The 19890-nt window shown below is 43.4% G+C and overlaps 1 protein-coding gene across 1 annotated transcript in view; it reads right to left on the minus strand.

Moving 5' to 3' along the window:
* The window catches only part of PATJ (PATJ crumbs cell polarity complex component), a 135969-nt gene that overhangs the window by 50519 nt on the left and 65560 nt on the right, over window positions 1-19890 (minus strand). The window contains exon 27 of the mRNA XM_033067305.1: window positions 2435-2631. Coding sequence (XP_032923196.1) covers window positions 2435-2631 — 197 coding nt within the window. The remainder of the gene's footprint in view (window positions 1-2434; window positions 2632-19890) is intronic.

Raw genomic sequence — 19890 nt, forward strand, 5'->3', positions numbered from 1 at the left:
GGAATAAAGAGCTGAGGCAGCCTGGCAGCATCCCACATCCTTCAATTGAATCCAATCAAACTCCAGCTCAAAAGAAAAATGAACAGGTAATATCTATCTGTCTAAATGGCCATCCCATTACCCTGAGCTCCATCAGAAGCCACAGGGAATAATCTGCACACCCTGCTGTGGCATCCTCTGCTTTAATGGAGCAAGACTGTCCCACTGGGGCATCCCAGAAATGCCAAAGCTTCCCAAGATGTGAATCCCTTCCCTTACTGAGACATTCCAGTATTGAAAACTGAGGTGTAATTAAAGATGCAGATGCAAATGTACTTTAAACATGCAGCTAGGTGAGAAGCAGACATGAGTTCTGTCCTCCCACTGCACATGGCTAATGCACAGCCCATCCCTTTGTAATGCAGGGTGTTTGAATTTATCCTTTCCTGTAAGGAACTGCACCCCTGTGCCCACTGATGGCACATCTGAAATTGGATTGCAAAGATAAACAAGGTAGTTACTAAAGTCTCCTTGAATTTTTTATTTGAATCTTGGCATTTTTGAGATGGAGAGTCTCACCTTCCTTCTACTGAAAGGAAAAAAAAAAAACCACAACATTTTTTATTTCCAACTTAACAGGGAGAGGTATGAGGACAACACCATCACTTTGGGAAATGTTCCTTATACTGTGGTTCATCCATGCAAAACCCAGCCTTGAGGTACATGTGATTAATGTAATTAATGGTGCCTTTTCATGTACTTTAGATCCTTTGCTCTACCAGGAACTACCTATGATATGCAGAGGAAAACAGTGCCATGAGTTCTTTCAACACACCTAAAATTAAAAAATTTCCTGTTTTTTTACCATTAGAATTCAGTGTCAGGGATAGAAAAAGCATCACTCTGAAGGAGAAAGCGATTTTCCTACCCTACTCCATTATGGTCCAGACTTTTATACCTTTTCTCACATTTAAAATGAAATCAACTTCAGATTATGGTGTTTTCATAACCAAAAAAAAAAGTCTTCTTGTACTGTGTATATTGAAACCCCCTAATTACAGAACTGTTAGACAATGACAAATGCTTGGACAATTCTGACTATTCCCAGGGTACCCCCAGGCAGCCAAACTGCTCCTTCTCGTGTCAAGAAATGTGAAAAAATAGGTGGTTTTCTGATTGCACAGAGAGTTGCTGAAAGATCAAAGCATCACCACCCACGGAGAGCAGCAGGTCAGCAAATCTCTGCTCCTCAGTGAGAGTTTCTCTCCAAGGGGAAGATCCCCAGGGATGGAAGATTTTTTTAAACCACTGAAGCAATCACGACGTGGGGAGTCACTGCAGGTACCGCAGCAAAATGTCATTTTGCAACAGCCCAAAAACCCAGATGAAGTGAAGGAAAAGCTGCATTTTCAGGCTGAAGGTGAAGCAAGGAGACTGGAGAAAAAGTGAAGACAAAATACTCCACTTGCTAATGAGCTCTCTTGCCTTGTGGGTGAACTCGTGCCAGACACAACTAAAGAAAATAAAGTTGCAACAGATCAAAACAGATTCTAGCATAACATTTATTTCCAGGATGGGGAGTATCCCTGTCATCTGTAAAAACACATATGGCAACGTTGAGGGGGTTTTGGCTTTTTTTTTTAATGTGAAGTGTGAATTTCCCTGTAAACCACACATGCACTCCAAGGACTGATTTACTGTCCCCTTCCTGCCTTCCAGCAGCCCCTCCCCATGCAGAGCTTGTGAACATGCTGAGAGCACAGACTTTGCTGACAAGACATTGCTTTTCACAGGCCAGTGATTTTTGTTTCACTGCAAACACATTTACCTGCCAAAGGCCAAGTTCTCACTTGGCATAAATCAGCACAGCTCCTTGCTCAGCCACCTAATTCCACTTGCAGGCTTTAAATAAAGGTTCAGGATGCCTCTCCCTCCCCTCCCTGTAAAAAATTACCTCCAGGAGTTCATCCCCCAAAGGGCATCCAGGACACAATTTTACCCGGAAGAGTTCATCCTCCAAGTGCATCCAGGACACAATTTTAGCTGCAGAGGTTCATCCCCCAAAGGGCATCCAGGACACAATTTTACCTGGAAGAGTTCATCCCCCAAAGTGCATCCAGGACACAATTTTACCTCCAGGAGCTCATCCCCCAGGTCCATCCAGGACACAATTTTACCTCCAGGAGCTCATCCCCCAGGTCCATCCAGGACACAATTTTACCTCCAGGAGCTCACCCCACAATGTGCATCCAGGATACAATTTTACCTCCAGGACACAGTTTTACCTCCAGGAGCTCATCCCCCAAGAGCATCCAGAACACAATTTTGCATCTAGGACACAATTCTACCTCCAGGAGCTCATCCCCCAGGTCCATCCAGGACACAATTTTACCTCTAGGAGCTCACCCCCCAAGTGTATCCAGGACACAATTTTACCTCCAGGACACAGTTTTACCTCCAGGAGCTCATCCCCGATGTGCATCCGTCCGTCCCGTCCCGCGGGGCCGTCGGGGTTGATCCCAACCACGAAGATGCTCATCCTGGAGCGGTCCTTGTTGCCAGCCAGGCTGAGCCCCAGCCCATTCTTGTCTTTCTCCAGCTCAATAATGTGCAATTCCCCCGGGAGATCTGCATATCTCTGCCTGATTTTTTCTAAAAAGGTCAAAATGTAAAGGGAGTTAGAACGTGAAGTGAGTTACGCGCAGATGTTCAACAACACGCACAAATATGCCAGAAATTTATGACTTCTCAGCAAATAAGTGTTTTTAACACAGGTTTTTTCAGCACAGACTCTAAAGTACCATTTGCTCCTTGTTTATCACACACAGCAAAATGCAGCATCAGCTGCAAATACTGTTCACATTAAACCCATACTATTTTAATGATTTGTACAACAGCCTGGTTCCAAACCAAAACTTTTCTGAAAGGAGGGTAAACAAGGAAATTCCAGAGGCACCTTTACCTTACAAAACCTATCAAATTCAGGAAACTCTCGTAAAGTTCGAGCTGGTTAATTAACCACTGTGGGAAACTGAAGCACTTAATGGCTCAAACACCACTGCAGGCTCACATCTCAAGGTAAAACCTTCTGCTTGTCCTGGTGACTCAGGAATCTTCTCAGCTCTGCTGAACTCGATGGGCTGATTACACACAGCAGATGTCAGAGACAATGGAGATGAGTGATTGCATTTTTAAATGCAGCCTCACCTGATGTTAAGGTAGTTATTTGCCTTTCATCTGCATTTCAAGCGTTGCTGTGACAGAGCTCGATACATTTACAAAGTTATTCGGAGCACACAGCGTGGCTGGGGATGCTGACAGGTTAATCTGAATGTCTTTTCACCACTGGCATACAAACATCTATCACCACTGCTGGGGAGGGCAGCTCTTCCCTCTCTGCTTTCCCTTTCCAGATTTCAAAGCCAGTTTAAAGCACCACCTGCACCCTTCAGCTGGGCCACACATTTGAAAAAGCAAATCAAAGTATACGCCTGTGGCTGGGTGTCACCTTTAGCACACAGCCCAAGGTGAAAGAAACTGCTGCATTATGCATGAAAAGGAGAAATAAGGGATATTATATGTTCAACCATATCCCTGAGTCAGCAGCAGGAGCTAGATCAATATTAGCTACTACCACTCTCCTGGGGAAGCATATTTTAATAGTATGATTTAACTGCTGTAGTGAATGTTCCCATGACAACCAGAAAGAGGGAAAAGAGCTGGGCAAGGTGAGAGGGAGGCAACCAAAAGTGAATAAAAACTGCTGAGAAGAAAGAAGATGAGGCAGAGATGTTCCTTCCAGCAGCCCCTGTGCTGTCAGGGTAATTTAGCTGAACATGGGACATTCCCAGTGGCTCTTCTCTCCAAGGGTCCTTCCTGAGGAATTGTTCCAGCTGCAGCAGCCCCTTGTGCCTTGGCAGAGCCCACTGGGACATGGAGAGCAGCTTCCCAGCTGCACCCAAGAGAATTACCCACACTGAGAGCAACACAGGCACCAACCAGCTCTGCCCTCACTGTATTTACAGGCTCAAAATCCCCAGTGCCTGAGCCTAAAACCCCCAGGGTGTGCAGTCAGGGTGAGATGTTATTCCTGGAAAGCTGCTGAATCCCTATAGAGGTCTGCACACAATCAGAATATCACAAAAAAAAAAAAAAATTAGAAAGCTTATTTGTTGCTATCAATTCTATGCCCCAAAAATATTGATGTAACTGTGTTTAAATGGCAATCCATGTAGCTGCTTGGTTCTTTAAAGTTTTTCTTAACTAATTATTTAATTATTATCTTTAACATATTTCTTAACTAATGGGGTCAACCTGTAGAGATGTGGTTTGCTACACGGATTTGGAAACTGTTTTGTCTTCTTAGTAATAGAACAGCAAGACAGCAGGGTCTCAAAAAATGGTGTTTCTGAGAGCAAAGAAGATACAGCCACACACAGCTACACCTGCTTTAATTCCTTTGCCCACGAGGCCAAGTCCAGACCTGAAAAGCTCCAAGACATTTGCTGCCCAGCACAATTAGACAAATTATTAATTACAGCACAGCAAGGAGCTGCAGCACACCCCAGAACAGGGCACCAGCAGAAAAGGGTTTTTCTTACTGATTGCAGTTTTGTGGCTAAAACCAAGAATGGGAGCTGGAGGGCTGCTGTCCATCACTCCCTGCCACAGCTCCCTCCTCTGCTTGTTGTACATGGGTAACACATCTCACTTCTGTTTGCCAGGAGCAAGGAACATGTCTAAAGCATAATTTTAACAACTCACAGCCAGCTGCACAGGCAGGAGCTGAAGGAGCAAGGAAAACACACACACACACACGTTTAAATGCAGTGCAGATGAAGCTGCACATCTTCAGAGACTGCCCCAAAAGTCATTCCTGGCTTGTCAGTAAAACCTGAAATTCCCCAGCACAAGCAGCCCTGTGACACTGCAAACACACATTGCCCAGCCTCTGCCTGCAAAGAGCTTCTGAGACTGAGGGTAATCTGTAATTCCGTGGTGTTTCCTCCCAAAAATGAGTTTTCTCACATGGGAGAAATGTTGGCAGTTCAGAAGCACGTGTGTGTTCCTTTCTGAGCTGGGCTGAAACGAAAAGTGAGCTTTACTCCTTCAAAAATCAGTTTGGGCAATTGCCTGGGATGGGACAAAGCCCCACTAAAGTTCCTGGTCTGCCTTTGTTAGGCCAGGTCTGGAAACTTGGTGAGTTGAATCCCAGCTCTGTGCTCCATCTGTGCCAAAATGCCCCATTGTGGGAATAAATTCAGGGTAGAAAAGCAGAGACCAACTCCAGGGTTGGTCCCTTTATTTGTTAAGGGGCTGGGTTGTTTTCTTTTGGGTTTTATTAAAGTGTCTTTCCTGGTGCAATATTTATTGGAAAAAATCCTTACTTACCATAGAAGGAAGCCTCTGTGTGGACTAAGCCCTTGATTCTAAATTATCACATTCATTTCCAAAGCAACTATTCTGTGATTTGAGAACACTGAGGTGACTAAGAGGTGAAACAGAGGGAGACCAGGGAGGGAGGATGAGGATGCTCTGTGCCAGCCCCATTTCCCTCCTGGCAGAAGGAACTGCTGTCCTGGAGAAGGGACAAGCAGAGACACCTTTGCTTTTAAAATCCACTCTCTCCTAGCATGGGCTGCCTCCTCCCTGGCCAGCAGAAGGTTCTGGCTCTCCCCAATCCCATCTCCTGCAGTTCAGCCAGGAAGAGCTGTCCTGGCCAGGCAATAAAATGACAACAAATTCCCAGCGGTGCTGCCTCGCTCATCCAATCTGCATACAAATATCCTCTGAGCATCCAGCTGACTTCCCACAGCACTGTCATGGTAGTCTCAGCTTGCCTTTTAATAAGGATCTCACAAGATTATTTTAAACAAGTATTTACTGCTTAAACAAACCTGCATCTAAGGCATCTTCTTTTTAATGCCTTTTTCAGCTGTTTTCTCTCCTCTCCAGCTCGTATCAGTTTTCAGCTCCCTGCCTAGGGTTGGGGAGCCAGCTAGCATCTGCTTTTGCAAAGAATTCCATTATCTGCCTTCATTACCAGATACTTTACACGAGGCAATTGTAATTCTGTTGTTGCTGCATCACACATGGGACACGAATCTCTTGTTTTGGCACAACTCGGGGCTGTTTCCACATTCGGTGACAGTGTGCCCATCACAACTTCTGCAAACACATCTCACTAAGGATATCTCACCAGCTAATACTGCAGCCAGCTTCTCTTAAAAACACCACGCAGATGTAGCAGGAGCCAAAACAAGTAAAACCCTTTGGTGATCACTCCTGCAGTGGTATTTCCCAGTTAGATTAGCAGATAATTACATTTCAAAGGGAAACCCTGGAAAAAGAAGACAACTGCTCTCAAACAATCCACTGTTATGCTGCTGCATGTTTCCCTGCCTCAGCCACTATTCCTATCATATTAAACAGAGAGATAAAAGAAATAAATGGGGACAATATGGTCAGGATTTTGGAGTTTGCACGATCTAGTCCTGCAACAAATACATAATTTATCTGCAACACCAGAACCAGACACTGCTTCTCAGGAAGGCAAAAGGCTCTTTAAATGACAGATATATATATATAGATATAGATATAGATAGATATAGATATAGATATAGATATATATAAAGCACTTGCAAAGGGCTGAAGAGCCTGCTTCCCAAACCTGCTGAAATGTCCAGTTAAATGAGCTGAAAGGGAAGAGGTGTTGCTTTGGAAATGGTGTCTCTGTGTGATGCAAATCAGAGTCCATCCAGAAAAGGTAAAAAGAGGGAAGAAAAGGCTCTGGATGACTCAGCGAGGTGATTTGGTTTAGCACCAAATGCTCAATATTAAAAATGTCAAGGCAAAATATAAAGAAAAGAAAAGGGGAAAAAGAGCACAGAGAAAGAGAACAGCTGATATTAGAATATAGAAAGTGATGCTGAGGATTTTCCATCCCTCTTGTGTCGCCTCAGATCTCTGTTAGCAGCATATGCTGGCTTTTGGAGATCTCATTTATCAGCCTGTGCTTGTTCTAATGCATTTATCTCCCATTTTTATCCCCCAGCACAAAACCTGGTTACAGCCCTGGCCCTTCCCAGCACAGCTCCTCACTGGGTAGTGACAGACATCAGGATGCAGGCAGCATCCACTGCACAGAGCCAACCCTGCATATCAAACAACCAATTCTCTTCTTGATTTCACTACAAACATTAAAAAAAAATTAATGTAGGAAGTCCCTTGAAAGCTAACCCTAGAGCTGTGAGGGCAGCACGTCTAATTTACTGATTACAATTTACAAGAACCTAAATAAGCATATTGAAGGGACCATAATTGAACAAATGGGGTTTAGAATTCTCTCACTACTAATAATATAATAAGCTTATTGTTTTAATCTTCCCACTAGCCCTCTATTCAGCTCCAAGGAGGCAGAGAGTTCTTCAAACCTTATCTCAAAAGTGATGCTCTCACCTGTTTTCATATGCTTTAAAGAAAATATAGAGTATTTCTGTATTGCTTTTCTAAATTCCATTAAATTGTTACTATTCTTCTCTCAGTGGTCAGCAAGGATTAGAAAAATAGAGCAGTTGTGTTCAAAAATCTGAAAGGAATGGCCAGAGATCCTGTTCTCATCACCTCAGGTGATGAGAGGTGCATCCTTTCAAGTGCTGTTATCTCCAAACCTGGGGCAGAGAGGTCCCCACCCGACCCAGAGCCTCAGCATCCCCTGAGCCTCCCCCTGGCAGCACTTGGCTCCATGTGCACCATTTGGAAATCATTTCCCAAACCTGAAGTGATGATTGGCAGGGAAAAACAAAGCTCAGCATTCCTATTTTCCATTTGGCAGACTTCAGGTAATTCTCCCAGTTAAGAAAAAGAGCTCCATGGCCCCTTCTTCCCCAAAACACTGTCAGCCAAAATACTCTAACATTACTTTAAATTCCAGGAGGGAGAGAGCACCAGGTGCCACAAACACCCTGACAAATACATCTCACCCCTCCTGAAGTGAAAAACTAGCAGGCATTAAACTCTCCTGAGACAATATTCTTACCCTAAGCTGAGAATTCCCTCTTTTCCTCTTTTTTTTGTGTGAAGAATTCGGGCTCTTATTTGGGATCTCCAAGTTTCTCCTCACTGCTTCCTCCAGCTCAGGCTCCAATTCTGTTTTGCTCCTCTCATTCTCAGCTCACAGAAGGAAACTTTCCTTCTCTCCCTAAATCCCACCTGTCCCTCACATCACTTTTTACAGCAGAAGATGGAAATTCCTGCTGGTGCTTGTTAACCCATCCAGGGAGAAGGGGATAATGAGAGCCTCCACAATCCTACTCAAACACCATTTCACTGCTCCCCTGAGCAGGTGGCATTTAGAAACTGTCACCATTAATTACTTCTTCCTATAATCAAAGGAACCATCACACCTCCAAAAACAACAGCAGAAGAAAAGTGACTGAAAACCAGGATAACTGTGGTCCATAATATCAGAGAGCACCTCCAATGCTTGCACCATTTCACACCAACATTTTGCACAAATGGAGTTTTTACCAACATTTTGTTTTCCTTATTCAGGTCCAAAGTTTCATTCTGAGGCTGTACTTCCACTAGACAACATTCAAGTCCTCTGAGGAAGGGATACTGTATGTTTTCCCTTTTTTAATTAGATGAGAAGGCCACGATGAGCCTGTGTTTATCTGGGATCTTTTAAAAGGAGATTTAGTGGAAGTGTGGTAAACAGAGCATCCCCATGCTGGTAATTGGTGATTAGAAGGGAATCTGCTTTTCCCTGCACACAATCCTTCCACTCCTTTGCCTTTCAAATGATGCATTAACCCCCATGCAGGCACTTGGGTTTGCTCAGAAGTGACCTCTGGGTGCTGTGCTGTGCAATCAGTGACTCCCTGGAGCTGAGCTGGGAGTGCCCCTGCTCCAGCTGATGCTCCCCAGGTCCTGCAGGCTTTGGAGGAAAGCTCTGGCAGTTCTGGGAAACTGGGTGGTTCCTCCAGACAGGAGACACTCTGCTGGAGCATCTGATTAAACACAATCAAACAGCAACAAAGAATTTTTTTGGTCCTTCTGATAAAATCCATTGTGAGGATACAAATGGTGATGGCCACAAAATGCCAGACTGAAGGCATTTTGCAGTAATTAAATCCTGAAAATGTGAGGTAGGCTCCAGTGATAATGCTGTAGACCACTTCTTAAAGAGAAAAATCCCATAAAAACCACTTTAATGTAAATATCCCAATGTATTTTGTGGCACTGTGCAGCTGAAGTCACTCAAATCCAACACCCTGCATTTCTCCAGAACTCCCCAGCTCAGGAGCATCCTGGAGATAAGGCTCAGTTATCTCTGCTGCAGCTCTGGGTGCGAGAACAGGGCAGGAACATCAGGAAATAATGCAAAGTCCCAGGAAATTCCAGCTGTCACCTGGCACTGAGCATCAGGGAAATAAGGATGCACCAGCACCAGATTCCCAGCTGCTGAAGCTTTAACCACCCTTTCACCACTCAGTTTTGGAGAATTTTTTTCTCTGCTAGGATCTGTGACCCCCCTCCCTACACTTGGATTTGAAAGCTGCTCGTTCATTTGATGTGTCTGAATATTGGGAATTCTAATCCATTGCTTCTCCCCACTTGGTCTCAATGCAAACAAATGAATATTGTGAACATTTAAATTCTTCCTCCCCTGACAGGAATAATGTAAGTTGATCATGGCAGTGTTTAATCTTTAATAATGATGTTCCCACAAAGCGACTGGCACTGCCATTATCCTGGAATCTTTCTGCATGGAGTCTAATTAAAGAGAACTGTGTCAGACTCCTGTCAGAAACTGAGAGTTTGTTACCTAATGAAGACTTTGAGGGGCCCACTGATAAGTAACTGCAAGAGGCAGCACAGAAGTCAGAAGTCAAGGTGATGAGACATTTCTTGCTTAGTGATTCATTTAATTGGATTAATCTAAGAACCTGCAGTGAGAGTCTGAACCTCCTCCATCTAGAGTGGCACTAGAGAAATTTGGATTTAATAATAAAGACTTTCTGAGCAGCAAACACAGCCTGTGCTGATGAGACCAAAGATCTACAAAACATCTTCAATTGAGGTCTCCAGGATCTGCCACGTGTTGTGAAATGCAGGGAAAAAACTCAAACAATGTAAAACTTCACATAAAATCAGAACAGCTGCACTAACAAGCCATGAAAATAAAAGAATATTAGGGAGCTGGTTGTGGAAGAGCAGCTGAAGAGGAGGAAATGGCACTGGGATGGGAGATGGTGGAGAGTCCAACCCTCTCTGTCGTGGCACAGCAAAGCCACGTCACAGTGACTTGACAAGGACCACATCAAACTTCTGGATTAAAAACCCCCACCCCAGAAGCCTTAAGTTTGCTTGCACAGCAGTTTTTAAATATGCTGTGACAGTGATCAAACAGATTAAAGCTGGATGAATCACTGGGACTGCAAAGCCCAGGAAAATGCCCATGGAGCTGGGCTGGGAATTTCAGAGAGAGCCTTAACAGCAAGAAACTCCACAGAAGATTGATCATGATCAGCTACTTCAGCTGTGAATTAATTCAGTGGCAATCTTAATGATAAATTTTAATCCTCTTTACTATTTTTAGGTTTTAGTTGTTCTGCTGAAGATTGATTGTAACTGTCAAGCTGGTTGCTACAGAAATAGATTTACTTGCACCAAAATATTGTATTAACATTGCACGTTCCTTTTTTAGGCCTGCTATGGGGATGTAAGTATTTTAAGTGTATATTTAAGCTATACAAACATTTGTTTGTACAAAAAAGTATTTTTAGTATACAGTAAAAGTATTTTAGTATATATAGCATTATTTTAAGTATATATATAAGCTATACACACATTTAAGGAAACATAAAATTCATGATACATTTGGTTAATTAATCAATCACGTCAGATATTGTGAACAACTTTCCTTCCATACTTTATATTTTTCCTAACAGCATTTACTGTTTCCATTTGGACAGAAATGAGGATGCAATTAAAACACAAACAACAGCTTCCTAATAAAAACACCGCACACAAACATGCCAATTACAATTAATACAAGAAAAAATGTCTTTACTGCCATGTTTTCCTTTAAAACCGGGCTATTTAACAGAGGCATTGTTATTCTCCTGGCAGGTAATGGGGGTTCTGTGGTGATCAAACCTGGTTTTAAATGGTCTAATTTCCACTTTGCCAAGGGTTTCACACTCAGCTCGTTGTGCAGTGACCTCAGAGGAGGCCACAAACACTTCCACAATTCTCCAGCTGACAACTCTCAGCTTCACACTCCCAGCTTTTATTCACAGGCCAGCAAAGAAAAATATCCTCTCTCAGCCCCTAACAAGTTGCTCAGGTTTGATAAGCTGTTTTCATTCCCACTGAAGGAGTTTGTGGAGAGAAAAGCTCTTTGTTTCAGGGAAAAACTGGATTTTTTACTACGGTCAGTGCTGGGTCCAGATTCCTCTCAATTCTCTGGGTGCACACATACTTTAAATGAAAAAAGCTATTCAGGAAAATTATGCTAATGGGTTAGAGTATGCTCAGATCTCTATGCAGACTGCCTTTTTAAACTTCCAGTGCATGTTGAAAGCAGAAAATGTTTGATTTCCATGAAACGCAAAGCCAATTTAAATTAAAAAGCAGCTAAATATTTAAAAAGCTGCATATTTAGCTTTTAGAGGACATGAGGTGGCTTATGGAATGCTGTTCAGATGGTTTATCTCCTCATTTTTTTTTAATTTAGGCAGCTATCTATTTTGTTAGGTTCATACCTGCCTCATCTTCCATCAAACTAATTAGAGCTCCTCAAACATTTACAAACTACCTGACCTCTTTTGAGTTTTTGAGCTGTCAAGTTGTACTTGAGTCACCAGCTTTGGGTAGGTACAAACCTGGGTTTCCCAATGGCAGGGCTTGCCTTTGATTGCTGATGTAAAATGAAACAAGAGTGAAAAATGACTGCGACACCTGGCACTGCTGCAGATTTCTGTGCCTTGGAACAAAACAAATGCACACCTACAATCCCACTTTGAAGCCTCTTCTGCTCAGAAATACACAATAATCATTCTTTTGTTATGTATTTCCATTTCTCCAGCTATCATGTCCCAATTTATGGGTGTTAATGTGTTAATCACAGCCCAGCACTCTGATTTTAGATTGTGTTTTAGTCCAGGGGAAGTGGAGATGAAGAAGGTTCTTCCTCCCTCCTCTGCCAGCTCTCATTCCAGACTCCTGCAAATCCATTCCTCCTTCCTGGAGGAGGCTTTCAGCAGGACATTAGAGAAGATGACAAAGTGAACACTTCTCTTGTGGACAAACCACTAAAATACAAACTTCCAGGCTGAAAACACACTGCTGGATTGTGGCTCTTGTTCCAAAAGAGAAAGGCACCAACCAAATAAAAAATTCATTCCAAGTCTCTTCTCTTAAAATGAGACACCAAGAGTTTTAGGAAGAATTTTCAACTGTCTTATGTGACACAAATTGAAAATAAGTGGGCACCCACTGCTAATGAGAACACAGATTTTCTTCTAGCACTGCAAGTGTCAGGCAGCAACTTCTGCATCTACAGCTGCCAAATTCCTCCCCCATCAGGTGAGGCAGGCAAACCTGGATAACAATTCCTCTCCACACAAAGCCCCCAGTGAATATTTCTGTGAAATCACAAAGCAGTTGCATGCTCTCCCTAAATAAGCCATGCATCTTCTTTAATCAGCTGTCCTGGGAGTCTATTGGAGAAGTTAATCAGGTTTGTGCTGCGCTTAGGACATCAGAACACTTGACAGATTTGATTAAATAAAGCAATATTTTGTATTAGAAATTCTATTCTGATTATTTTCAAGCTCTCCAAAGGATAGTGACTGGCAGACCTGTTTTCTCTTCCACAAAAGTGTAAAATAAAAGTGCCAGGGTCAGACCCCTTTCCTTCATATGAGAAATTCTAAGCAAGGCATTCATTTTTCTGCAGAAGAAAAATTGTATCACAAAGAAGTGAATAGAATATTTGAAGAGATGATTTCTCTTTTTAGTACCAAAATATGTTATTAGACAACAAATAGCTTCTCCTCTAATGTATTTAATGAAATAAAGATATTAATGCAATACGCTTCGGGCATTTTTGAAATGAACACAATTATAATCAGGAAATTGATGATGTATGTGAGCAGAGATTTGCAATATGTCAAATACTCTTTTTCCTTCTGGCAAAAGAAACCCATCTCCAAGGATTAATCCAGGAGGAAGAGCTAAATGGATAAACTTTACTATATTAAATAGACTCACTTTTTCCACTCTGGCTGGGGGAGGAAATCAGCTAAGGGAAAGTTAAAAAATAAATGCCTGAGGGAAAAGTAAGAGTGGGGTATGGTAATTTTTACTGTAATTCTTTTGGCTTAATATTCAATTGATTTTTTTTTCCCCTCTTATGGAATTTAGCCTTCAAATAAGATGATTCAGATGCATCCACAACTTACTCTTCAGTAATAAACACTGTCTCTTGGGTAAGCTGGAACTCTATGGATCCTGCTTTCTATTTTAGTTTATTTTAAAATTTACATGGCCACCTGACCTCTGGGAACTGTGGTGTGGAGCTCCACAAGTCTCAAGATGCTTCGTGTCTCTTATGACAGATGGCCAAGCAAGACATCCAACAGATGGCAACGCACCAAAGAGATGCCAGGTCCTCCCAAGGGCAGCCCAGGGGTCATGCTCCAGTGTTTATTAATTATATTTTAGTCTCTTAATAGAAATTAAGCTTAGTTCTAATAGGGTAGCTGATTTTATTCTGGTTTTTTTTTTTGTGCATGTGCATGTGCAACCATTCCTGACCCCAAACCTCTGGACTGGCAGCAAATCTCATGGTGGAGCAGGGGTCTCAAAGGTGCTGTAAAAATTCTTGAAAGTAGGCAGGAGAGAAACCTGATAAATGCCTTGACTGGGGGAAAGGCTTCAGTGTGAGCTCACACTTTAATAAAGGCAGAGATTTCTCTCCAGGGAAAGCCTCAGGAAGGCTCCAGGCACAGGAAAAGCTCCAAGTGGAGCTCACACCTTCCTCAACACCCAGGCCAGGCGAGTGGGAGACACAAATCTGTAGGAATCCAAGTTCATTAGCTGCAGTACTCACAGCACCACTCATTAAAAAACCCTCACACCTTTCCCCATCCCAGTGTCCCTGTGCAAGGCATCCCCATCCCACAGCATCCCCATCCCACAGCATCCCCATCCCCTCCCATCCCATCCCACAGCATCCCCATCCCACAGCATCCCCATCCCACAGCATCCCCATCCCATCCCATCCCATCCCCATCCCATCCCATCCCCATCCCATCCCCATCCCCACAGCATCCCCACAGCATCCCCATCCCATCCCATCCCATCCCATCCCATCCCATCCCATCCCATCCCATCCCATCCCATCCCATCCCATCCCATCCCATCCCATCCCATCCCATCCCATCCCATCCCATCCCATCCCCATCCCATCCCATCCCCTCCCATCCCATCCCCATCCCCATCCCAATCCCCCAGGATCAGCCACATCCTTCTGGCCCAAAAAGCTTTGCTGAGCTCCCCATTCCTCACAAATTCCCTTCCCACCTCCTTCCCTTCCCCCTATGCTCCCTCATCCATCACATCCCTGTCTCATCCCCTTTCTTCCCCTTCCACTCTTTTCCCAGCCCTTCAGAGATTCCCCACCAGGCACCACAGGCTGGTCCCTCAGTGTCTCTCTGCCCTTGAAAAAGTGTTTAAAAAACCCACATCTTCTACACAAACAATATTTTAAAAATCACATGGTCTGCTCTTCTAACAACTCAATCCTGAAATGAACTCTTGCTCTAAAATTACAGCATTGTCTAGTTAAATCCATTAATGATGCACAACAAAGTGACACTGTATTAATCCTTAAATAATCTGTCATTTCTCTGAAAGAGTAACAGGTTACAAAATGGATTGAGGAAATGGAGCAGAGCCCCATCCCTGCCCAGCCCCAGCAGCCAAAACCTTATGGCTTTAAACCAGATTTTTTTTTTCCAAGCACCTGAAGGGTAAAAAAAGCAGTTTCTTGTTCAGAATCTTGTGTTCAGGTTTAGATTCAGTTCTGAAGGTGCAGGCTGAGGTGAGGCTGGCACAGGGGGGCCAAGGGAATCTCATCCTTCCTCCTTGCTGTGCTGAGGCTGAGCAGTGACAGCACCACAGAGCATCCCAGCCCTGGCAGACATTCCAGGACCAGCACACACTGTGATACAGGAAACACTCTGGGGATGTTTTAGCACCCAGGGAGGGCTGTCTGCTCCCACAGCACCTGGAGGGATGGAACCCCAGCAGCAGGAGAACTCTAAAAGCCATTTGGGAGGTGAAATCCCTCTCTGCTCCCAGAACACAGAGTTAAGAGCCATAACTTGGCTCCACATGCCAGGGCACACACAAGAAAATGCCCTGTGCCTTCCCACCCCTGGCTTTTCCACCCAAATCCCCCCCAGTTTGGGTACATGGCTCAGCACTAACAGCACACTGGAACTTATCTTCAGCATCTTGTAATGTTCCCAGGACCATCACACCATGGAAATGATGATTTCTCACCTCACCCTAAGGAGTGGGAAGTCTGTACTCTTCTAGAGATACAGAGCTCAGGATACTCTACAAGCATAACATTTAGGTTAAAAAATCTACTCAGGCTTACCATTCTGAAACTGCAGAAAAAACCCACCAGGATTTATAAATCTGTGATAACTAACATGGTTGTTTTGCAGTTAAAGAGACTCAAAACCCCTCTGAAACTACCTAATTGAAACAAAACAAAAACTCTCATGTTCAAAGCACTTGGTACCTACAAAACAATCACGAATGATCTGGCAAAGCCAAGGTTTTCCACTCCCAGCTTCAGACAAGGTTTGTGATTCCCCTGCAGCTCTGTCCCCTGGCAGTGGAACACTCATCACCTGAGCAGGTCTCATTCAGCTGGCTCAGCTGCTGGCTCTGTGCACAAAGCAGAGGAGCTGGGTCCTCCTCCCCTCCTGTCCTTCCCCCAGACCATCACAGCCTGTCCCCTCACCTGTCCTGTGCTCCTCTTGTGCCCTCCTGACTCACCAGCTCCCTTCTCCCTTCCATTCCCAAAACAAGCCCAGATGTGATGGAACATTAACCCAGCCCTTGGATCTCAGCTGCTGCTGGAGGGCAGGGAAGGGCAGGGCTGGCAGCACCAGGAGCCCCTGGGCAGGGGAACCTTTGTGCCATCCAGGTGCTGGGAATCCCTCCCCATTCCCAGGGGCCTGCAGTAAGGGGTGTTGGAGGGAGGTGCTGAGCCCATGGCTCTGGGGAGCAGAGCCCCAGCCCTGCCCAGCCCCAGCAGCCAAAATTTGCTGTTTCCTTGATGACAGAATCACGGTTTGGAAGTTGGAGAGACCTTAAAGCTCATCTCATTCCTGCCATGGGCAGGGACACTTCCACTATCCCAGGCTGCTCCAAGCCCCATCCAATCTGGCCTTGTGCACTTCCAGGGGTCCAGGAGCAGCCTCAGATTAAAACATTTCCTCTAACAACTTCTTGGGGGAGCAGAGAGGGAAGCACCAGCCACGATCTCCAAGCACTGATGGAGAGAACAGACATGCACATCATCACACTGATTATAAAAGGCTCATTATTACTTCTGGGGCAGCAGAGAGAACCACCTGCCCTTCAGCCAGCTGCCACATCTCCTCTAAAGCCAATATGGCAAAAGTGTTCTGAATTTGGTGATAAAAGAGAGATGCTCATCTGATGCAGCCAGCACACACACACACAAATGTATCTGCATATAGATTTCCTTCCTAATGCCTTCAGCTTGCAATCAGTTTTCAATACACACGTGGCCACTACAAGGCATAAAGCAAATTTTCACTGGTCTGTCACAGTGAACTGTAGCCAGCACACCTAGAGATAAATACTCTGGATTGCTCTTTAAATGCCACCTACCCTGATAAAGAGCAATTACACACCTGCTCAAACTGATGGGCTGCCCCTAAGCCACGACAGGGAGTAAGAAAGAATCAAGTCTTCAGACTGAAAAGCAAAAAATAATTTCAACTTTCTCCTGACAGTTCAAGAAGTGATTCTGGACAGCTGCCTCAATTGCTGCAATACTGTGCAAAGCTAGGTAATGTCTGTATAGAATAAAATCATTGTCATTGAACATTTTTTATATTTCCCTTCTGTTAGAGCCTTACTTCCACCACATACTGGGAGCAGCTACTGCTTAAACCGAGCAGACCATTTTGTTACAGAGCTATTATGCAAATAATCTGCTCTGTATTCTAACTAGAAGCAATGCTGTGCTAGTCTGGGCAAGACATGAGGCACTGTGGAGTTTTCTTTTTAAATTTTTTTTTTCTCTGTGCACCAGAGCAACATCATTTATGGTGGTGATGATGAAAGATATCTTTCAATCTAAAAATCAGGTTATTAGTCAAGAATATAAACACATAAACACCTTTTACAAGCTGGTGTCTGCCTTTCATTTATCTATTTAAACATTTACACCCTCTTAACATATTTTTAATTGCAAGTCATTGCAGTGATATTAAGAGTACTTTGGTGAGAGCAATATATAAAGACCTACTTGGATCATCCTCCCTTAGCAAGTTTGTACCTGTGTTTACAGATTTATACCACAGAAATTATCTCCTATCTGAAATGACTTATCTGTAGCACCGGAGTGAGATCAAAGATCCCGAGCAACATCAGCCACCTGCACCAAGCCCCAGACAATGTAATAACCTTATAACATCAAATCAGTGTATTTCATGCCCAGCATTTCAGTCCTATTCTCTGGGTACCTGGCTGGTGTTGGAAGAAAAGATCTTACCTAAGAACAAATGCAATCTCAGGCAATATTTAAAGATTAGATTATCCTTCACTGCAAATAGCTCATTTGTTTACTATCACATTGCTTTATTCTTGCTTTGCCTCCTTCTACCAAGAAAATGCTGAATATTCAGTTTAGATTCCCAGCAGCTTTTTATTTTAGTCTAAAAACATTTACCTAACACATTCTTAACAAGCAAAGTGAAGAAAATTCAGCCATCTGTCTCTGCATTACAATAACAGTTATGGAAGAGTAGATTATTCTATACAGCAAAAAATTTAATGCTGCAAATTCTTATACTTTAAGCACTGTGTGCTCCAGTCAGTTTTGTATACAAGAATGTGGAGCACTGGCATACACAGAAGCAATGATTTATAAGCAAACACACAAGAAAATATTTTAAAGATATTAAATGCATTCAATATTCCAATCATGCTATATGTCCATGCTTCAAACTGAAGGAAAAAAAAAAAAAAAAATCTCTGCTATTATTTTCTTTCTCCAGCACTTCACTAGTTCTAAATTATCACTAAAAATGCTTAAAAATGACTTGCTGGAAACAAACATGACATAGAGACAGACATGAATCCTTACCTGGGAAACCCCCTTGTACCATTGCTGTACCAGCATGTACTCAGGAAATCTGCATTCCTGACAAACATTCAGGGCTGTAAGCAGCTCAAATCCTCATCACACACAGGCTCAGGGCTTGTCTTTCTTCTGACGACCTTGGGCCTATTTTCCTGAGATTTTTCTCTCCTTAAGGGCAAACCGTCTGTCTGTTTCTATTACGAGATGCCATCAATTATATTAATTTCGGGCTGCCCACGAGCTCCCAGTTACATCTGCCAGCAGAGCAGAGCTGCCTATGGAAGCATGCAGGGAGCAGCAGATCCCTGGATTCCCACATCTGACCCACGGATGCTCCCAGCTGCTGTTTGTGCTCTGCCAGCATCCGAATGACATCTCCATCCCCAAACACGAGTCACCCCCAGCGTGTCTGTGTGGCTGCCAGCTGCAGGTACCTTCCTGCTTAATGACCCACTGCATGGCAAAGGAGCAGTTAATAATCTTATTTATCTCAGCATCCTTTCTTTTCCCTGCGAGCTACAGGGGTTAAAAATTAATTTCTCTCCCCCAAATGGCTTCGTTAAATCCCTTATTCTCCCGACGCTGCAAATCTTGCAGTTTTACTGAGATGTGCTCGTGGCTTAGGGTTTGCTTGTTTTGTTTTGGGGCTTTTTTAATGTCAGAAAACAAAAGCAATCTGTCATTATAAGCATGAAAAGGCTCAAACTTCATCATAACTTGTGTTTTGTTGAAACCCCAAACAAGCAATATTAGTTTCGCTGCAATGAATGCTGAGCTGAAACACTGAAAAGATTCAAAATCCTTCATTTAGTAATTAAAAAAAAAAGCAAAGATAAAGTCTCTCTCTGAATTTATAAACATACTTAGTTATTTTGGGAAGTCCTACTAATTCCCTCTTCCAAAAGCTACATTTAAAACAACTCAAAATACTCAGTTATTTCGTTAATATCATTAATTTGTTCATTTTTAAAGTTCATTGTCCTTCCTTTAGAATATGTCTCACAGCACACACACAGCCATCTGTTCAGTGCATTATGTCAAGCACACAGTAAAAAACCACAAGAAGTCCCAGCTGCAATTTTACTATTACTTCATCAAAAATGTAATTTCCTCTCGCAATACTTCATCAGATGATAACTGTGCGTGTGATTCACAAAGGGAGTGAAGAAACCAGCCCAGTAACAAAACCCCAGCAGCTCCAAGTGCAGGGAGTCCACCTCCCTCCCCATCCCATCCCATCCCAGCAGCTCTGGATCTGATGTTAGGGCTGGTTACAAACCCCAAGTACTTGAGCTAATTATGGGTCAGAACAAGAATGGGAAAAGAAGATTAGCAGCACAGAGTCACATTAAATAGAGATTAACACACAGCTGAGAAATGAAAGTCTCTGCTCTGTTTGTCTAATCCTGGCTCTTGCCTGATCTGAGGAAATCCACACTTGCTACTATATTTAAGAACATTACATGTTCAGATTACTACTT

This window comes from Catharus ustulatus, chromosome 9 (assembly GCF_009819885.2).
Source record: "Catharus ustulatus isolate bCatUst1 chromosome 9, bCatUst1.pri.v2, whole genome shotgun sequence".
In the NCBI taxonomy this organism is placed as follows: domain Eukaryota; kingdom Metazoa; phylum Chordata; class Aves; order Passeriformes; family Turdidae; genus Catharus; species Catharus ustulatus.